The 21090-nt window shown below is 46.6% G+C and overlaps 2 protein-coding genes across 3 annotated transcripts in view; both read right to left on the bottom strand.

Annotated features, from left to right (window-relative positions):
* Window positions 1-6421: 6421 nt before the first annotated feature.
* On the bottom strand, window positions 6422-9182 carry ACTA1 (actin alpha 1, skeletal muscle). The gene is made up of 7 exons (XM_059899550.1): window positions 9077-9182; window positions 8154-8294; window positions 7724-8048; window positions 7480-7641; window positions 7187-7378; window positions 6919-7100; window positions 6422-6819 (listed from the first exon to the last, which is right to left on the bottom strand). Exons 2-7 carry the CDS (start codon window positions 8280-8282, stop codon window positions 6676-6678), a joined length of 1134 nt encoding a protein of 377 aa, XP_059755533.1. The 5' UTR covers window positions 8283-8294; window positions 9077-9182; the 3' UTR covers window positions 6422-6675.
* A 5574-nt stretch (window positions 9183-14756) lies between these two features.
* The window catches only part of NUP133 (nucleoporin 133), a 59042-nt gene continuing 52708 nt past the window's right edge, over window positions 14757-21090 (bottom strand). The window contains exons 25-26 of one of the 2 annotated variants that reach the window (XM_059900021.1): window positions 20393-20481; window positions 14757-16368 (exon numbers count right to left, since the gene is read on the bottom strand). In XM_059900021.1, coding sequence (XP_059756004.1) covers window positions 16232-16368; window positions 20393-20481 — 226 coding nt within the window. In that variant the 3' untranslated portion in view covers window positions 14757-16231. The remainder of the gene's footprint in view (window positions 16369-20392; window positions 20482-21090) is intronic. The other variant, XM_059900020.1, reaches the window with a different exon arrangement.

Below are 21090 nucleotides of genomic sequence, written 5' to 3' on the forward strand. Positions count from 1 at the left end.
AAGAGACAAGCTAACAAATATCCACAGGAAGCAGAAAACTATAAAAATATGATCTAGTTAATTTGAAAATAAAATAATTTCTAAAATTTTCTAAAAGTTAAAAATTCAATACCAGGGGCTTCCCTGGTGGCGCAGTGGTTGAGAATCTGCCTGCCAATGCAGGGGACACGGGTTCGAGCCCTGGTCTGGGAAGATCCCACATGCCGCGGAGCGGCTGGGCCCGTGAGCCACAACTACTGAGCCTGCGCGTCTGGAGCCTGTGCTCCGCAACGAGAGAGGCCACGACAGTGAAAGGCCCGCGCACCGCGATGAAGAGTGGTCCCCGCTCGCCACAACTAGAGAAAGCCCTCGCACAGAAACGAAGACCTAACACAGCCAAAAATAAATAAATAAATAAATAAATTTATAAAACCCTCAAAAAAAAAAAAAAAAAAAAAAAAAAAAATTCAATACCAGAAATTTAAAACTGAGCAAAAGAGTTTAACAATAGATTAAGTAAGTTAAAGGGAGAATTAGTGAATTGGAAGATCAATTGGAGGAAATTACCCACAATGCAATTCAGATAAACCCCCTAAAATGAAAAATACAAAAAAAAATTTTTTTTAATTTAAAAATTAAAACTTTTTTAAGGTAGAGGTATCAGAAGTTCTGACATCTTATTTTTTGCCTGCAATTTTTTCTTTTGATTAAAATGTACACAAAATGAAATGCACAAATCTTAATTGTACAGTCACTGAATCTGATCTTTGTAACCCAGTCCTTTATCAAGATACAGAACATTTCCATAATTCCAAAAAATTCCCTCATGCCACTTCTCAATATCCATCCCACTCCCAGATATTCCACCTCATATAAGTGGAATCATACAGTATTTGTCCTTTTGTGACTGGCTTATTTCACCTAATATAATGTCTTCAGACTCATCCATGTTGTAGCATGGGTCAGAATCTCCTTCCTTTTTAAGAGTGAATAATATTTCATTGTACATATACACCACATTTTATCTATTCCTCCATTAACGGACACTTGGGCTGCTTCCACCTTTTGCCTATTGGGATAATGCTGCTATGAACATGGGTGTGCAAATACCTCTTTGAGTCCCTGCTTTTATTTCTTTGGGGTACAAGGGTCTTGTGTTGTCCAAGGAAAGTAAAAGTATTGATTAATTTTAGACTTTGAACAGGCTGGACTAATAGTACAAAATAAAATGATAGATTTAAACCCAAACATGCCAGTAATCACATTGAATATAAATGGACAAAGTGTCTCAATTAAAAGACAAAATTATCAGGCTGGGAAAACTATTCAGCCTTATGCTGTTTACAAGAAATGTATATAAAATATAAGGGTACATCAAAATTGAAAATAAAAGAATAGAGTCAAAAGTTACAAGTTAAAGTCTTTCCTCTGCCACTTTTACTAATTTATAAACTAAGTTTATAAACTTAGGCAAGTCACTCAGTCTTGAGGCCTCACTGTTATCATTTATGAAAGTAGAGCAATAATCCCTATCCTAGCTACCTTATAAGATAAAATGAGCTAATGTATGTGAAAGTTCTTCATATAACATAAGACACAATATTAACATAAGAGATGCATGGACTATAAAAATGAATTGTTACTAGTGGCCTCTTAGTTACTATAGTGGGTTAAATTGTTGTCCCTATTGTGGGCTGAATTGTGTCACCACCACCCCAAATTCATATGTTGAAGTCCTAACCCCCAGGACCTCAGAATGTGAGTGTATTTGGAGACAGGGCCTTTACAGGAGTAATTAGAACAAAGTCTTTAGGGTGGGTCTTAATCCGACATGACTGGTGTCCTATAAGGAGGAATGTGGGCACAGACATGAAGAGAGGGAAGAGGACGTGCAGACACAGGGACAAGATGGCATCTGCAAGCCAAGGAGAGAGGCCTTAAGTGACAACAACCCTGCCTTGATTTTGGAGTTCTAGCCCCGAGAACTGTGGAAAAAAATAATTCCTGTTGTTTTAAGCCACCCAGTTTGTGGTAATTTGTTACAGGAACTTAATACAGGTCCCATGAAGGAAACTAGGAAAGATGGGGTGAACAAGGATCCAGGGGTGCTACGGTCACTCTTGGCTCATGATGTAGACTTCTACTCCCGAGTCCATCTCCAGTGACCAGAACTCTCCACGTGGTGATAAGGTTTAGGAAACCCCAATGATTGTCACAGGAAAGGCAATCCTGATTCTACGGACAGCCCTGAGAACCACCAACATCACCTTTGCACATTTCAGTCTTTCTTTCACTCAGTCACCACCCCCAGAAACTGTTCGGCATCAGTGCTACTGAACTCAGCTCTGGCTGCTCATCACTTGAAAGCTAATATTTGAGAGGCAAGTGTTGGTAGAAAGGAAAGTTTGCTTTACTCTGGAGGCTGGCAACCTGGGGAGAAGGTGGACTCATGTCCAAAGGCCAATTCTCCCCTGCCAATCAGAGGGCAAGAGCTTTTAAAGGGGAGTTTCAGGGGTGAATAGACAGAGGGAGGGGGCTACATTCAGCAACAGCACAGCCAGCTCTGACCGTCATCTTGAAATTGGTCATGTGGTGGTCTGATCAGTGTCAGCTTGATCAGTGAGCCTTCAGTTCCAGGGTCGGTTTGGTCCCCTTTCTTTGAGGCCAGTTCTGGGAATTGTGGCAGCTTATGTCATGGCTACAGTCTGGTCATCATGCAGTTAACTTCTTCCACCTGGTGGGAGTTTCAATATCTACAGGGTAGCTCACAGGATATGGCTCAGAATATTATCTAGAACTCTTGAGGAGGAACTAAAATCCTTGACTTTGTTTAATGACTAAATTATTATTATTTTTGTTTGACTGCTTTTCTTTGCTTCTGCATTGTCTCACTTCTCTGAATAAATGTATTCTTTGGCTAAAGTTTTTCTCCAGACAAGAGGCAGGCAGAGGACATAGAGGGGGGCATTTCTGTTCTATGAAGACCCCTTAGGGTCCTGCTCCATCAGGATAAGCCATTAAGAAACTGACAAGCAGGGGCAGAGTCAGTCAGAAGGCTCAGGGCTCCTGCACCCAGTGAAAGGGCCACCCTTAATGAGGGGCCCCCATTCCGCATTCACGTCAGCTAACCTCCTGCTGCCTTTGCCGTCTGTGCCCCTTCTGGAAGGTGCAGCCCATGGCCTGCTGGGGGAGTGGCTCTGGCTGTGGGTGACAAGGATGCAGGTGGATCTGGAGCCCTGGGACCCGCCACGCTGCCCACCTCACCAGTGCGCCATCACACCAGGTCTGCCCGGCTTCTCTCTGAGCTGAGGTCAGACACGGCGCATCAGCTTGTGGGAACTCCCCAAAAGGACTGTGACATAGTGACAGTGCAAAAGGGGGTGACTTCCAAGGACAGTGCGGGGCAGAGAGGAAATGTAAGCGACAGAAAGGAGGCAAGAAGGAAAGGGAGGAAGGCAGGCAGGTGGGCTGGCCACATGAGTGCCCTCAGGGGCAGGGCTGGTCTGTGGCCTGAGCCCATTCTGACTCCTGTTCTCAGGGCAGAGGCACTGCCAGGTGAGAGGCAGCAGTAGTCTGTGTCCCCAAGGCCAGGGGCGGGCAGGCCTTCTCCAGCACAATGATGGATGTTTCCCTGTAAGAATCTATATCTGGAACCATCCAGCCTCGTCAGAAAACAATGCTGTGCGGGAGGGAAGCCGGCCTGGTGGTGGCGAGTGCAAAGCAGCCAGATACCCACAGCATCCGACGGTCATGGTCCGGGGTGGGCCCGCCCCTGGACCAGGACCATCCCAGCCAGCCGCCCCTGGACCAGGACCATCCCAGCCAGCTCCTCCAACAGGCTGTGCGGTGATCGGAGTCAAGGCGTAAGTGCCTGGTGATGGTGGGGGTCATGACACTGAACTCCCAGGATGGGACCACATCTTAGCCTTCTCCGTACCCCTGGCACATAGTAGATGGGCAATAAAATATTTCATTAACCCCTTAGGGTTCTGCCAAATCTGGGGTGACAGTTCAGGGGACTAAACAGCCGGGAGGTACCCTGATATTCCATGGTCTAATTCTAACTCCCAAAGGTTTAAATTATAAAGCCTAGGCTGTACCCCAATCCCAGATCCTTTTATTTTTCCCACTCCCCCTAATCCTTCTTTTTAATCCTGACACATCCTCTCTTCCCATTTTCTTCTTTGCCCCTTCTTCCTTCAACTGGGCACTAGCAATATAGATTTGGTGCGAAAAAAAATTACGGCTATTTAATGAGCTTTTAAGAGAATGAAATAAATAACTGCAGTTAGATCCCTGATAAGACCTACCAGGTCTAAGGAAACACACCATTAGTGATGGGTGGGGAAATTTTTTTTGCTGCTTTCAATTCTCTCACAGCTCCAAAAATTGATTCTCTGAGATGGCTTTTCAGTGGGAAATTAGCCGTAACATTATCCCTTCTAGTGCCAAGTACACTGCTGTCACACAGGAGCTTCTCACTTCTTCATACTGCAAACACACTTAGAGCTGCTGGGGGCTCTCCTCACCCAGCACAAACATGTGTATATCTCTATACACACTACATACACTCCATATACAGTGTGTGTGTGTGTTTATATATATTTTATATATACACATAAAATTATATATAATTATATAAAAATGTATATAATTATATATACATATAATTATACATTAATTATATATGCATATAATTATAATTAATTATATATACATAATATATAATATATATGTTATATATATATGTAATTCTTTACTACGCACACCAAAAATCTTCTTTCAGGCCTACTATAGATAACACAATTTACCAAATACCTATAATCACAACCTACTAGGAGAGCAGGAAAGATACAGAACACCAATGAAATGTGTGATGCTTGTTTCTTTTTAGAGAAGAACCAGAAAAGAAAAGGTCATGTGGCACACTTCCAGTGAAACCACACAATTTCTAATTTTTGCACATGTTTTCAGTAGAAGAACAACGTCAAAGGTGGGGCAGAAGGAAATGCTACAAATTATACTGAAAACTTCTCTCAGGCATTTGATGATTATGATCACAGGAGAAATGGGTCATTACCTCCTTAAATATCTTACTTAAATCCTAATTAAGAGATCTGGGGTTTTGGTTAAAAAAGATTTAACATACGGGTTAGCTGACTCATGTAATTCTGACGTTTTTTCCCAGCTGTTGGCTACACGAATTATTCAGGCTGTATGTGTGTTGTTTGCTCAGATGTGCCTGTGTAAATGTACTATTATCCATAAAAGCTGGGTACCTCTGAAAGACTAGAATTTAGCCCATTTTTAACCTTTATCCCTCCTGGGTGGATGAATGCCTGGTTTTCAGTGGATTTGGTATCGTATACTTGTTTTATTAAAATCTTAAGCTCTACTGAATGATGATTCTCTTGATATCTGGATTTGGCAGTATTCCTACCTTGGAGGCTTCAATGATTTCGGAAGCTTCTCAATAGGCCGTACGTAACAGGAGGGAATAAACATATGGCAAAGTGGCATATAACACAAGCTATGTTGTTAATTCTACTTATAAACTTATTTCTGAATGAGTGTATTACCTTCTTTGAGTCAGAATCTATTTCATTTATAGGGACCACTTTTTTTCCCCGAAAGTCTTGACTGGGAAACACTAGGCTACTTTAAAATATGTAGATGCAGTGCTCTCTCATAGAAATGCAAACTGTTACTATGTTCTGTGCCTTTCAGACACTGCGGGAGTGGAGTAAGGTTGCTCCTTCTCTCTTGCTTACCGCCTCTTCTTCAGCACCATCTGGGCTCCCTTCCCTGCAGGCATCTCCTTGCTGGCCCGCCCCCAGTGCCCTTCCCCTCCTAGGATGCGCTGTCCTTCTTTTGGAGCGTTCACTTGGTCCTTCCTCGCCCTCCTCCCACCTCTGAGCGCCGCTCCTCCCCCGCCCCACCCTGGAAAGGGCACTTCTTTATGGTACGAAGCAAAGGACTTCCCAATCGGGAGGAGAAGTAGTTACCTTCACTTACAAATGAACACAGCCCTTTCAGTTAGATCGCAGATTCCGGAGGGAACCCGGATTCTGTAAGGCCACGCCCGCCGCGGGCGGAGCGGAGGTGCGCGCTGCGGGGCGGCCCCCGGGCCCAGCACCACGGTCAGCGCCCTGCCTGCGGCGTCCCCCGGCCACCCGCGCGCGGCCCCAGCGCCGCCGCCGACCCGAGCGCAGTGCAGAGCCGGACGCGCCCGAAGGTCAAGTCGGGTCACGGCGCGCCTGCCAGTCTGGGGAATGGATCTGAGCCAGAGGGGAGAGCCCTGAGCAGGGGAAGACTTAACTCACGGGCTTGAAAGGCGTGCACTCATTCGGAGTATTGGGCAAAGTGATGGAGGAAGATGGGGTCCCTCTTCCTCCCCGCCCCCGGCCGCTCCCCGCCCCCGCAAATAAACACAACAGACAACTTTACGCAGCATAACAGAACGGCTGAGTTTAATGCTTCAAGTTTTCCATTTCCTTCCACAGGTCTTCGTTTTACAAATAACAAAATGAGGTAAATAAGTTAATGTATGTACACGCTACAAACACTGTGTCGGCTTGCGGCGGCAGCAGCGCAGGTGGTTGGAGAGCAGTTGCCGCGCGGTAGCTCGAGGTCAGCCGCCTGCGCCGCGAGCGGATTCGTCGTCCTGGGGAGAAGTGGTGGCTGTCGGGGAGGCGTCTAGAAGCATTTGCGGTGGACGATGGAGGGGCCGGCCTCGTCGTACTCCTGCTTGGTGATCCACATCTGCTGGAAGGTGGACAGCGAGGCCAGGATGGAGCCGCCGATCCACACGGAGTACTTGCGCTCGGGCGGGGCGATGATCTGCAAGACAGTGACAGTGACAGTCCGTCAGGGACGCGGCCGCGGCCCGGAGCCCCTAGCGGGCCGGGGAAGCGGGGCGGGGTGGGGGGCGCTGCCCACCTTGATCTTCATGGTGCTGGGGGCCAGCGCGGTGATCTCCTTCTGCATGCGGTCGGCGATGCCCGGGTACATGGTGGTGCCGCCCGACATAACGTTGTTGGCGTACAGGTCCTTCCTGATGTCGATGTCGCACTTCATGATGCTGTTGTAGGTGGTCTCGTGGATGCCCGCCGACTCCATTCCTGGGGGCCACGGGGAGGAGCGTGAGCGGGCGGGCGGGGGGCCCGGGGGACGGGTGGGGGCCGGGGGGCGGGCGCTCGGGGCTCACCGATAAACGAGGGCTGGAAGAGCGTCTCCGGGCAGCGGAAGCGCTCGTTGCCGATGGTGATGACCTGGCCGTCGGGCAGCTCGTAGCTCTTCTCCAGGGAGGAGGAGGAGGCGGCCGTAGCCATCTCGTTCTCGAAGTCCAGGGCCACGTAGCACAGCTTCTCCTTGATGTCGCGCACGATCTCGCGCTCGGCTGCGGGCGGCGGGGCGAGAGAGGAGCCCTCAGCGCGGGGCCCGGGGACCCGCGCGCCGCCCACCTGCCCGCCCGCCCGGGGAGCCCGGGGCGCAGCGCACCTGTGGTCACGAAAGAATAGCCGCGCTCGGTGAGGATCTTCATCAGGTAGTCGGTGAGGTCGCGGCCGGCCAGGTCCAGGCGCATGATGGCGTGCGGCAGCGCGTAGCCCTCATAGATGGGCACGTTGTGGGTGACGCCGTCGCCCGAGTCGAGCACGATGCCTGCGCGGGGGCGGGGCCGGGGGTGAGCGGCGGGTCAGTGACCGGCGCTCGGGAAGGGGGGGGGCGGCTCCCGAGCACTCACCGGTGGTACGGCCGGAGGCGTAGAGGGACAACACGGCCTGGATGGCCACGTACATGGCCGGCACGTTGAAGGTCTCAAACATGATCTGGGTCATCTTCTCGCGGTTGGCCTTGGGGTTGAGGGGGGCCTCGGTGAGCAGGGTGGGGTGTTCCTCGGGGGCCACGCGGAGCTCATTGTAGAAGGTGTGGTGCCAGATCTTCTCCATGTCGTCCCAGTTGGTGATGATGCCGTGCTCGATGGGGTACTTGAGGGTCAGGATACCCCTCTTGCTCTGCGCCTCGTCGCCCACGTAGGAGTCTTTCTGCCCCATGCCCACCATGACGCCCTGCGGAGCGGAGACACCACGCGCTCATTACCGCGGCTCCGGGTGGCGCGGGGCTGGGCTGCGCGGAGACCCGGCCCAGCTCCCTCCGCGGACGGGCAGCCTGACCTGGTGGCGAGGACGGCCCACGATGGACGGGAACACGGCCCTAGGGGCGTCGTCGCCGGCGAAGCCGGCTTTCACCAGGCCGGAGCCATTGTCGCACACGAGGGCGGTGGTCTCGTCTTCGTCACACATGGTGTCTGGTTTCTGCAAGGACGGGAAGGCCGTGGAGACACTCGGCGTGTCAGGCGGAAGGCCCCGCCATCGCGAGCGCCCTCCCTCCCCCGGGGCCTATGGACACCCCCAGCCCCCAGCCCGGCGCCGTCCCGAAGGGGAAGCAATCAATGCCACCCGGGCCGAGCTTCGCTACCGGGCCCTGCGCTGGGGGGAGACCACACCGAGCGTTTCTCCATCCGGGAACCCAGGGCACACTGTCCCCGAGGGTTCTCTTCCTTGGCTGCAGGCGCCGCCCTCTCCGCACCTCCGGGGTCTCACCTAGAGGGTCAAGGTCCGCGAACCCTGCCCACTGGGCGACTATGAGGTTGAAAGGAGACGCCGTGGGAAGGGCTTGGGCACTCCACCCGGGGACGAATGGCCTATTCCGGACCCTCACGACACACCAGACTCACAACCGAAGCGCCCTTGGGCCTGATGGCGAACCCGGGGAGTAGTGGCCCTTGCTGTCCTTTGGCTCGGTTGGGACGGAACTGCCCTGGGGACGACTAGAGCAAAACCTTTCATCTACTTGGGCACAAACTAAGCGTCAGGGAGAGCAGCCCGAAGGGGCTGGGCATAAATCTGGAGAAGTTTCCAAAGGACGAGGGTTTCCTGTCTCTTCTTTAAAGCGCACGTGGCTCTGGGGCCGGAGGCGCAGCACTGAGGACGCAGGGCTGGGACTGATATAGTGAGTCGGCCGAGCTCTACCCGGAGTTCTCCGGACTCCCTTCGGTGGTGCCCCGTCTCCCTGTCCCCACCCCGACCCCGCCTACCTCGGCGGGTGGCTACACCTGCTGCTCTCCGGCTCGGGCGCTGCGGTGGCCGCTTGTCCCCCAGCTCAGGTTTTATATAGCCCTCGGGCGCTCCCCCCGCGCCGCCCCGCAGGAATGTCGCTTCCCTTCTCGAGCCATATTTGGGTGTCGGGCACTAGAGCCCCCTCCCCCAGCCGGTTCACGGCCTGGGTCCCCGCCCGGGTCCCCCGCGCTGACCAAAGAAGGAGCGGCCTGGCCCGAGCCCAGGTAACGCGGGCCGAGCCGTATATGGAGCGTCTCCCCGCTGGTCGGCCCCTCCCGACCCCGCCCAGCTGCCCGGCGGAGAGCCTGGCGTGCGGCAAGGGTCACCGCGTGCGCGGCGTGCCCAGTGCGCCTGCGCCCTGGGCTGCACCTGTCCGCCGCCGCCGCCCTGCCCCGCCCCCGGCCGCTGGGCGCGCACTGGGCCTCGGGGAGGTGCGCCCCGCATTTCACCCCTTCTTCGGGTTCTTTGCTCAGACCCCCGAACCTCAAGTGCGGCTCCAGGGAGGAGGGAGCCGTGTTCAAGTGGTGGGCCCGAGAGGACCGGGGGAGCAGTCACACCCGCGTCCCGGGCAGGGGAGGCGGGCGACCCCTCCCGCCAGCTCCCCAGCGAACCTGGTCTCTCCCCCCACCCCGAGCTCCCCGAATCCAGAGGGCTGACCCCGTCGGCCCCCACCCCCACCGGAGAGGGTCACCAGCGGCGGGAGAGCGCGCAGCTGTCGTGGGGCAGACAGCTAGCGGCGGGGGGCAAGGGCGGAGCGCCGGGGAGGAGGCGCGGGCCTCCCGGGGACAGGCCCGGGCGGCGGCTGCGGCAGCGCCGGGCGCAAAGCCAGGGCCCTCGGACCTGCCCGCCTCGGGGACGCGCGGCGCGCTCGGGGGCTTGTGAAGGCAGTGAATTTCAGGGCGTGACTGGCGCGCTCCGGGGGGCGGCGGGCCGAGCGGAGCGCCCTACCCCCCCGCATCCTCGGCGGAGCTCACTGAGGGCCCCCCTCCTGGGGCCGAAAGGCAAGGGTCACAGCCCACGACCTGGGGGTGGGAACGGTGAGGTGTTCTTACTAGATGAAGCCGCGCCCGTCCCTCCCCCCGGTAAAGAGGACAAGGACGTAGCGCTCTAGGATGGGCAAAACGTTTTCCTTCTGCAAAGGCTGAACAAACTCATCGTTATATTTAGAGGGTGATGCCCAGCCAAGGCCGGCCGCTTCCCAATCCCCCTTGTAGTCACCGGTCCACCAGAGCCTGCTGAAGCGGTTCTATTTATACCGCTGATATATGGGGATATGCCTTTCTAATTTTCTAGAAGGATTTGGCTCTATCTACTTATGGTAAGGTGGAGTGGGGGGTCAGAGGAGGTTACCCAGTTGGCGCTTGTCACTCCCCCCCCCCCACCTGCCCGGATGAGAACAGTTCTAACCTTGCTGTGGAAGGCACAAGGAGAAACAATTCTCTGTGATGAACTCAGTGACATGCTTTAAAGGGGTACATCAGTGATGCGGTGTGAGCCAGAATGGAACCACTCATTTTTCTGATGTGCTGAAGTGTTCCCAGAATAGCTACCATTCACATTTGGTGGTGGGACTCAGCAACTGGGACAGGTGTGGGCCCTCTTGAGGAGGGATATAAAAGTATATGAAACCCTTCTCCGCAGCCCACATCATGGCAGCCCTTCCCCAAAATGGCCAAAGTCAATTACAAAATAAGGAGTTTGGTTAGTACGGGGCCTCGGTAGTGAGTATAATGCCACAGTGGCTTCATATTCAGTTTCTGAAATTAGAGAATGAATGAATAATGGACAGAGCTACATTTCATTTTCAATACCTTGTGGCCTGCTGTGGCAGTGTGAAGTGGCGACACTAGAAACAAAACAAAACAAAACCTGGCAAATGCACTCTATGTACAGTGTAAGGGGAATAGCTTAAATTTTGGTCTTGAAGATAGGAAGAAGTATGCTGTCATTTACTGAATACCTAAGAATTTGGTTGACATCTTAAAGGGGAAGGAGGTTGTATTTGCCAGAACTGTTGCTCAGTGCAACTCCTCTCCTATAGCGAGCTTTTCTAAGCTCAGGGTCTATTAGATTCCGACACACATGAAAAGCTGAAGCAAGCACTCACAAGCTAGCGGAGATCTGCTGGTACAGCAAACCTTGGGGAGGTGGGCTTGAGAACGCCAGCTGGGATGCCTGCGCGGGTTGAAATAGTACCCGAGGGCCACCACGGGGCGGCCGCAGGCCCATCCTGGTCCTGCTGAATTCTCATTGGCTCATAAATGGCCTTGAGGAGCAGGTGGAAGGCCGTCTCCATACATGTACACTCTGGGGATCACCCCAGCACTCCACGCCTGAGTAAGTGGGTCACTGCCTGCACAGCCTTTTGAGAGACACCCTGAGGAAAGGTCAGCCATGCAGGGTATGCTCGACATAGAGCTCCTGCTTCTAAGTTTTCGGGGGCGGCCTGAGCTCGATCCTCTGACAGGCCCTTCTGCTAGGGCCCAGCCACTGTGCTCACACCCAATCCAGCCACATCCCCTCAGCCCCTCACATATCTGTGGACCCCAATCTCAAGCAGTCTAAGCCTTCTACTGTGTTTCCTACTTAGACATGAATCTGTAAAGCGCTTCACATGTTTTTGTGTTGTTCCATTAATCCTGTAACTATCTGGAGGTACATGAGACAGGTACTATTTACGCTAGCTTTAAAAATAAGCAAACCAAGGCTCCATGAGACAGACAGCACGTCCCGGGACACACAGGGGCTTGGGAGACCCACCCTTCCCTAGGAGTGCTCGGGGCTGCTTTCTATCTCCCTTTAACCTTCTCCAACACTTGGTATGTTCTGGAACATAACAGATCCTCGAGGGATCTCTTCCAGTGAAAGGCCAAAGACATCTTAAATGAAGCCATGGCTCCATGTGCAGCCATCCTCTGTCATCCCAAAAAGAACAGGGAGGGGGGCTGGCTGGCAAGACACAAAGTCAGAAGCGTCCCAGTGACCAGGCGGGTAAAGGGAAAAACCAACTCACTGCCCTCCCAAGCCACACATCGAAAAATGTCCAGTTGACCGTGGCAGGCAGGAAGAGAGGACTTCGATCTCCTACTGGTTTTCTCACACTGGGACTCGCTCTGCTTCGGCATCTCTAAGGGACTAATGATTCCATCCGAGGCTTCCTTTCGCCTCCTCCCCGTCTCCTCCCCCTCCCCTCCCCTCCCCTCCTCCCCACCCCAGCACACCAGGCCAGCTATAATGAACTAGTTAAAAAAGCCTGCACTTCGGTAAAGCACATCTGGGTGTACCTGCCCCTCTGACGGGCTATGTGACCTGGGGCGGGTGGCTTCCAGAGATACTCAGCCTTCTCAGCTGAGGATACCACCTGCTCCTTAAGACTGATTTGAAAGTTGAAACTAGGTAAGTGCCTGGAACACAAGAAACGAGAAATGGTACAGTATCTTTCTTCTAAGTGTTTGGAGGAGGTGAGAGGGGTGAGGTGGTAGGAGAGGTGAGCAAAGGACACTAAAAATCATTAGAACAGCTCACTGACCACTTATCAACGTCATCACTAACTGAACAGGAAGAGTCAGTGTCATTTTAAATGTATCTGGAATGAACAGATTTTTGTACAAAGATTTATTCCAGTATTACAGTAAGAAAAAAAACAAAGACAAAACCCCAACCCCACCCAACCCAAAACCATTAACCCAAGTGTTTTTAAGACTGTTAAGAGAGACAGACCTGTTAAATTATGATATAGCCATATGGTAAAATGTCAGGCAGTCATTAAAAAAAATTGTACCTTGAAGAATACGGAAGATATGCATTCTTGAAGGGGAAAGGTTGGTTCTTAGGGGGTTAAAAAAAAATCTTAGATATTACAATGATGCGTGGCTCCAAAGGCTATGGTACATAAAAAGATATACAATATATTTGTGGTATTAAACTTTCAGAGGGGGTGAAGGGCGCAGAGTGACTAAAGAAAATTGTCTTAAGAAGTCTCCTTAGGAGGAGTGATAATGAAAAGGAAGGTTCACAGATGAATGGATAAAGAAGATGTGGCACATATATACAATGGAATATTACTCAGCCATAAAAAGAAACAAAATTGAGTTATTTGTAGTGAGGTGGATGGACCTAGAGAGTCTGTCATACAGAGTGAAGCAAGTCAGAAAGAGAAAAACAAATACCGTATGCTAACGCACATATATGGAATCTAAAAAAAAAAAAAAAAAAGTTATAAAGAACCCAGGGGCAGGATGGGAATAAAGATGCAGACCTACTAGAGAACGGACTTGAGGACATGGGGAGGGGGAAGCGTAAGCTGGGACAAAGTGAGAGAGTGGCATGGACATATATATACTACCAAATGTAAAACCGATAGCTAGTGGGAAGCAGCCGCATAGCACAGGGAGATCAGCTCGGTGCTTTGTGATCACCTAGAGGAGTGGGATAGGGAGGGTGGGCGGGAGGGAGACGCAAGAGGGTAGAGAAATGGGGATATATGTATGCATATAGCTGATTCAGTTTGTTATAAAGCAGAAACTAACACACCATTGTAAAGCAATTATACTCCAATAAAGATGTTAAAAAAAAAAAGGGTGAGAAATACCAGATTAAAGATACATAGAAATGCTCACAATACCTCACATCAAAATAAGCAGGTTACAAAATGTAACACATGCACAGTCCAAATACTAATACATGCACAATCTAGGATATATTTCAATAATGGTAACTGAAGTTATTTCTGGCTGGTAGGGGGTTTATTTTCCTCCACACACTTTTTTTTTTTCTTAATAGGTTTCACATTTTCTACAGTACTTTTTAAATTTTAGAATTAAACAAGATTATATCTAAAACATATACCTTGGTATTTAATGAGTGAATTTTACGTAGGAATATAGAAAGCTGTTTTCTTTAGAAGCGTTCCTTGAATAAAGTCTCCAGGAACGGGTAGGCGGGCTACGCTAATGCTTTCGTAGTTAGTAGCCTCAAAACACACACGTGTGCGGGGAGCGAGGCTGCGGTCACCTCGGGCCTCGAGGGGTGCGCTTCACACCGATCCCCGACAGCCCCCACACCTGGAGGGTGAAGCTGTGAGAAAAGCATGATTCAGACCCCAAAGTAAAAAAGCAGCACAACCCTATTTCTAAAAAGTTTTCTTCAGACCGAAATCCCTAAAACAGAGGGCGTCAGTCGCCTTCTACCTCACCAAGACTTCCAGCACTGTCTCTTGCTGTGATTCTCAAATTCTGTCTTAATCCTCGACACCTTCAGAAGTTCCTAAAACACAGCCACACGCAAAGCCTGTTGCTCACGATCAAGCCCCCAACCTTCCTGTTTGATTTAATCGGGGCCACAAGCTGTGACTTTTCAAGCAGCGCTCAAAGACAGGAGTGAAGAAATCCTTCTCCAAGTCAGTCCACTTTCTCTTTCCTAGTAAACATGCACACCTTTACAGCACCTTTACACTTTGTCACCGCCAACTACTAGTTTATATAAAAATCAGTAATTCTTTAATGAAGACTGTGGTGTGCAACAAATTTTTAAAATTTAGAAGAAAACATTACTCAATATCTTAGGCCTTAATTTCACTATTACTGTTAAAATAATTTTTAAGAAACCCAACCATTTTGGAGCTATGGCTACCATCTCTAACAGGGGTAGGAGAGAGCCTTTTTCTCCCTCAAAATGAGACAACTATCCACCCTGCTGTGAGAGCGGCAGCTTTACATCCTCGTGGTCCGTGGGCCGGGGTCATCGTCAGACTGTCTTTCGTCACACGGGGGTAACTGGGTTTGTGGCAGCACATGAAGGTGGCAGGGTCCTGTGTCCCAGTCACAGCATCACCTGACAGGATCTCACAGGTGAGACCCGTAAGGCCCTGTAAAACCAAAGTCTTCTAACACAAGAATTCAACCATTTCTTATGCCGTCTGACAAGTTCCTCTCCCTAACTTCCCCTAGTGCCCTTCAGGATATTCCTAACTGCGACCCACGCCGTCCCAGCACCCGTGTTGCAGACAGAGGCCGGGATGCCCATTTCCTTCCTCTGGTGACTGCCGACAGCAGCTCCTCCATGAACCCATCCTTCCACACACGCTCAGAGGCGGGATCTGAAGCCTGCAGGGGACAGGGCGCGAGAGCTGCACTTCGTGAAGCCGGGAACCGGACTCTCTTCACCATATTTAACTCCTGACCTTTTCAGCTGTTGGAGCAAGTTGTTTAGTGAGGATTCAACTGGGCCAAAGCCTGAATATGCCAGCAACTCCGTCTTTATTTAAAGCCCAACAAAAACTGAGTGACAACATTGGTCAGGACAAACCTTTGAGACAACTACTTTTCAGTTAAATCAGCTGCCATATTAAGAAAACCTATAAAGGTTTCTAGCATTACACACACCTTAGATTAGCTAGACAGACTGTGGTAAAGATGGAATTCAGTGTAAATCATCCTGAAAATGCATAAACCTGACTGAATCCCCATACTGACAGGTTATAACCTATTATATGGTAACTTATAGATAGATTAGAAAGCCACATAAATATGTTTTATTCACCAAAATACTTTTATTAATACTCTATTATTTATGTAGACAAATCTGACATTTTTCCCAATGAAGTAATCAGTTATCAAGCTCACAATGAATTAGGCCCACTTTGTCTTTTAGTTTCATAAGTTAGCAAATTTTGACATTTATCCCACTAGATATTTTCCCCCAGACCTAACCAAAATAGATGCCAAATATTCCAGACACCATCCAGTACATAACATCCAGAGTTACAGCAATTTCAGAGACAACTTAGTGCAATCTTGCCATTTTTAGAGTTATAGAAGCTGAAGCCTAGAAGTGATCCGTGCATACACGTAGCCAGAACCAGGACCCTGGATGGAGTGAGATAAAAAGGAAGGGTAGCAAGTATGAAAACCACAGATAAACTTCAGATGGAAAAGAGGAAGAAAAAAATATCATGTAACCGAAAACTAAAACTACAGTCATACAACTATTTTGTAGTAGCTTCCAAATAAAGTATAAAAAATTCAGAAATACATGTTATAAAACTGTACAAACTTCTAGATGTTTAAGGTCTAAAATTTTTATAAGGACACACTCAGACAAATTTTCAGGAACAATGACCATTTTTAGCAAAATCACATTTGTCCCTGGACATAGTATTCATAATTAGCTTTTAAAACAAACTCAAAGTAAGGATTGGACTTCAAACTTCCCAACTGGTCTGCTTGCAGCAGGTCCTTCACCTCTGGCAGGTACTCACTGAGCTGAATGCCTATAAACACAAACACAGAACGTTTTTTTTTTTTTCACATAACTCTCAAATGAATTGAGATGACTGATGATAAAAGCACCTGTGCTTCTATTTAAAATATAATGTCACTCTGCTCTTGGGAAATACTCTGTTCTAAATTCCTTCCCATCTGCCAAGCATACTCGCAGGCCTGAGAATATGACATTCTTTACTTAGCAGGGGCTGCGTGACTGTTCTTCCCCCTAGTGGTCCAAACAGCCACTCTATTTAAAGTCTTTAATACAATCTGAAATACTTTCATTTTTCTCCACAGCTTAAGCCATTCCTTCAGTGTGGAAGTTTTAAACTAATAATCACTTGAAAATAAGTATTTCAAGCCCAAGCAAACAGCATTCTAAGCAGCTATATAGTGAGAGGTAGAAGGTATCAGTGAAAGATTGCTTATAATCCAGCTGTAAAATTTGAAAGACAGGAATCTGAATTATTAAGGAAGACAAGTTATACCATGTCTTCTTAAAAGACGTTCAGACATTTATCTGTCCCCCAGATCAAAGATCCACTGTTTTGCTTGGATGGGTGGTCTTCCCACACTCTAGAAATGCTTCACTGCAGAGGTGCTTATTTGAGAACAGGTTTTTAATGTTTTTTTCCTGGGGTGATTGGTCTGCTTAATTTTTTATTTTTTAATTTTTATTTATTTATTTATTTATTTATTTATGGCTGTGTTGGGTCTTAGTTCCTGTGCGAGGGCTTTCTCTAGTTGCGGCAAGCTGGGGCCACTCTTCATTGCGGTGGTCTGCTTAATTTTTTAAAAATTATTTTCTAGAGTCAACTTTGGTAATATGTATTTTCCTTGAAGTTGATCAACTTTATTTTGTATTTCAAGTTTATTTAATTGTTTAAAAATTAAAAAAAAAGAAAACAAGTATTTCAAACAATATTCTCCTATTCAGGAAAATAATTTAGTAGAAACACTGCCGTGAAAGCTATCTACAGTGTCGCCAAACGTATTACAGTTTCTCTCTACGACTGGAGAGGGGGAAGAACCATGTCCTCATCAGTCAGTCCTCTATTGAGCTGGAAAGCCAATGAGCATCTGTGTAGTCACAAAACAGTATGTATGATTTTTCTCATTTGATAAATAAAGAGAACTGGAGGAAACATTTTAAATTAATAAGGCAATATTTTATAGTTTGTTACATTATCGTAAGGTTCTCAAAATCAAATACTGTTTATTTTTAATACCATCTAAGTGCCTAGCACCATTTTTGATACTTAATTATTATACAATAAAAAATCTCATAACAAGTGTTATGAGACTAAATCTGCAATATTTATATATCATTTATTACAATTAACACACTTTCAATAGAGACTTTTTCTCTGTAAAACAGCATTACACTTGTGAAAATATCACATTAATTTCCTAAAGATTAATTCTCTTAAAAAAAACCATCTTACTTAACTTCTATTTTTATAATGCATGCCTTCTGTTAGACATAATATTTGATGGTTTATTTTTCTTTAGAGCAGGAGTCAAAAAAACTCAAACGCCTGCAAAGCCCTGGCAGGTACCATGAGGAAGAGGGCCTAGGGGTTTTGGTAAACTTAGGACCAGCGCCCCTTTCAAAGCGGGCAGTGCTCATCAGCTCCAGCTGCCAGCTGCCAGGTAAATATTTCAGTCTGGTGTAGGCAAATCTTTTGACTTTTAAGACAAGTCAGAAAACAAGACTTTTGTAAGAACTCTTCTCAACTATTAAATGCCAGAGACTAATTAGGAAAAATGTTAAACTCCGTGCAATGACATGCATTTTTTTTCTGTATGTATAATGTACTTTAATAACATGTAAAAACTGAAAAGCTCCAGGTGGGTAATTTAAATATATCTGCAGGCTGAATTCATTCCACAGGCTGAAGTGATTGTTGGGCTGCCCAAGTCTATGAAATATAATGTGAAGCTATCTATATCTACCTTCAGAATCTGCCCTTTAAAAACATTTACTCTTGTACATGGAAGCCATATTATTAAAAAGGTTCCAAAAATAAATGTCTTTGGCTTGGTTTTATAATATATGTATAATATTATAAATGTATGTTATTAATATATATTATATGTATTATATATTATATCATTACATATTATAATTTATATATAATAGTTTCCACTTGTTTTTGTCCTTTGGTCAAAATTTAATAATTCTTTTTGTAAAATTATAGGTTTCTATTTCTGTTTTTCATCTATGATTTATAATCTAAAAATAGCAAAAACTGAAAAGTGAACTTTAAATAGCACCAAATACTTAATTAGCCACAATTCGGTTCAGTGGCACCTTTACAAGAACTAACTTCATGGAAAGCATCAGATTTGGGTCCGAATGAATCTCTTCAACAGCACAGAGAAATCAACCATATCCAGTTATTTCTTCAATTCCAAATCTAGAAAAGAGAAAGCCTAGTAGATATATTTTAACTCTGTCTGAATTTCAAGTATTTTTAAGCAAAAGATATTTTCTTTTGCTATACCCCTTCATTATTTAATTTTTTATTTTTATTTTTTTGACAATGAAAAGGCTTAATTCCCTTTGTTATTTATTCATCTTTGAGAAGAAAAGCATTCAGTAAATCTACTGTCAATGCGGGGTAGTCAAGTATTCATTTTTCCTAAGTAAACATCCAGGTCAATGCTGAGGTCGACAGCTCTATCCAGAGCGAACTTCCGGCATGTAAATACCGAGGGTTTGCTGCTCCTTCACCTCAGCATATTGGCTGGTATGGTGAGCTCCACAGTGCTTCTCTGAGGCCCCCGTCATTTCGGTTAAGCCAGTGATTCTCAAGCAGAGGACTGCAGAGTGGAATCTATTACAGAAGAACTGGGGCTATGAATCTGTAAAATAATTCTAGGCATTCAAAGAACAAATGTTTGTTGGGTAACTACTATGTACCAGGCACTGGGCTGGGCATGTCTTATGTAGATTAAATAATGTGTCTTGCAGATATATGTACAGAAATTTCTGAATGTGTGTAAATGTCAGCATCATGAATAAAATCCACATCCATTTAGAAGGGCTGTTGAATTTACTGTAGTTTTTTGTCATTGTGTACTTTTTTCCAGCTGGTATTAAAGAGAGTGTCCTTATATCTGAAAAGACTGGTAAACACTAGGTTAGCCTATTTTGCACACTGCCTGGATTATCATCATATATTTTGATTTAATAATTCTACAACAAATGAGCCACACTTGTCTTTATGTATAAAATGTGGAAAATCTCTCACCTCTAGTCTTTCTCCATATATTAAGCTCCAGTTATATGAAAGTAAAAGTTAAGTACCCTCTAATTCATCTTCTCCCTTCATAATAAACATTTAACCATAAACGCTTCTTTACTTACTTGCACCTCGATCAGCAAATGGAATTTTGCTCACTGTCTTAGGTACAAAACATATACGAAACATACTCCCTTCCTGTCTCCTTTTATTTTGTTCTTTTTTTTTTTTTTTTTTTTGACGTGGACCATTTTTAAAGTCCTTATTGAATTTGTTACAATATTGCTTCTGTTTTATGTTTTGGTTTTTTGGCCCTGAAACATGTGGGATATTAGCTCCCCAACCAGGAATTGAACCCGCACCCCCTGCATTGGAAGGCGAAGTCTTAACCACTGGACCGCCAGGGAAGTCCCTTATTTTGTTCTTAAAACTAATTTTATAGTATTAATGTCCAAAATGGATTGATAAAACAGTTTGTAGTTTGCTCTCAAGCATGGTATGGCCAGTTCAGTACGGGATATACCAAAAAAGTCACATTTTAGGTTTTCAATCTTCACAAGAGTTAAGTGGCCAAGCAGATGGCAACTCCACCATGACACAGCTCCCCAACGTGTAGGGGAGGAAAGAGCCCTCCCTTTATTTTAAACAAATTTCTCTAATTCTAAGTATGATACCGTTTAATTTTAACCCCCTGGCATTTGACACCTAGGCAAATCCCCATTATTCTAAGATTCTAAAACTGAGGAGTGACACTAATTTCCAACATGAACAAACCACTTACCATCTTTTAAAAGTTTCTGTAAGATTTTCACAAATATACTGTCTTTAGATACTTCAATTGGATCATCTTTACCATCTGAACTGGACCAGCTAGAAAACAAAATCACTGTGAGGAGAAAATGAAACTGTGGCCATAATCTGAAACAAATGACTTGTTTGCTATTGTGGATTTGTTTTGATGTTTGTAGGGGGTGAAGAATCTTGAGTTTTGTGATACTGTTCAAAACTATTTAAATAAAGGAGCTTTAAATGTTGGATATACCCAGAGTTTCTCTATTAGATATGAGATGCTATACTCAGGTAGCTATTCGCCCAGTATAACCAGCATGTATTCGATGTCAAAACCAAGTAGTGAGGTATCTTTCCCAAGAAAATTCTATAAGTAACAACCTAGTAACGACCCCAAAGTATGACCCTTCAGAGCACAGGCGATAGTTAAAAAATGTTATATTCTGTTTCTCATAAAAGTAAAATGGCAACTAGTGTCTGGTGTGACCTAAAAAGTTTTCTTTATCTAGTTGAGATTATCTACTACTGAAATACAAATCCACAGAACCACTGTTTTGTAGTAATCAATGGCTATATCCCTCATGATACCTTGAAGTGTTTAATCAGGAAGCCAAGACAAGGAATTCCAGTCAAATGACATAATACATTTTTTATGATTGGGAAGGAGAACCCAACAGGCAGAGCTAGATG

Source organism: Balaenoptera ricei, chromosome 16, assembly GCF_028023285.1.
Source record: "Balaenoptera ricei isolate mBalRic1 chromosome 16, mBalRic1.hap2, whole genome shotgun sequence".
NCBI classification, from domain to species: domain Eukaryota; kingdom Metazoa; phylum Chordata; class Mammalia; order Artiodactyla; family Balaenopteridae; genus Balaenoptera; species Balaenoptera ricei.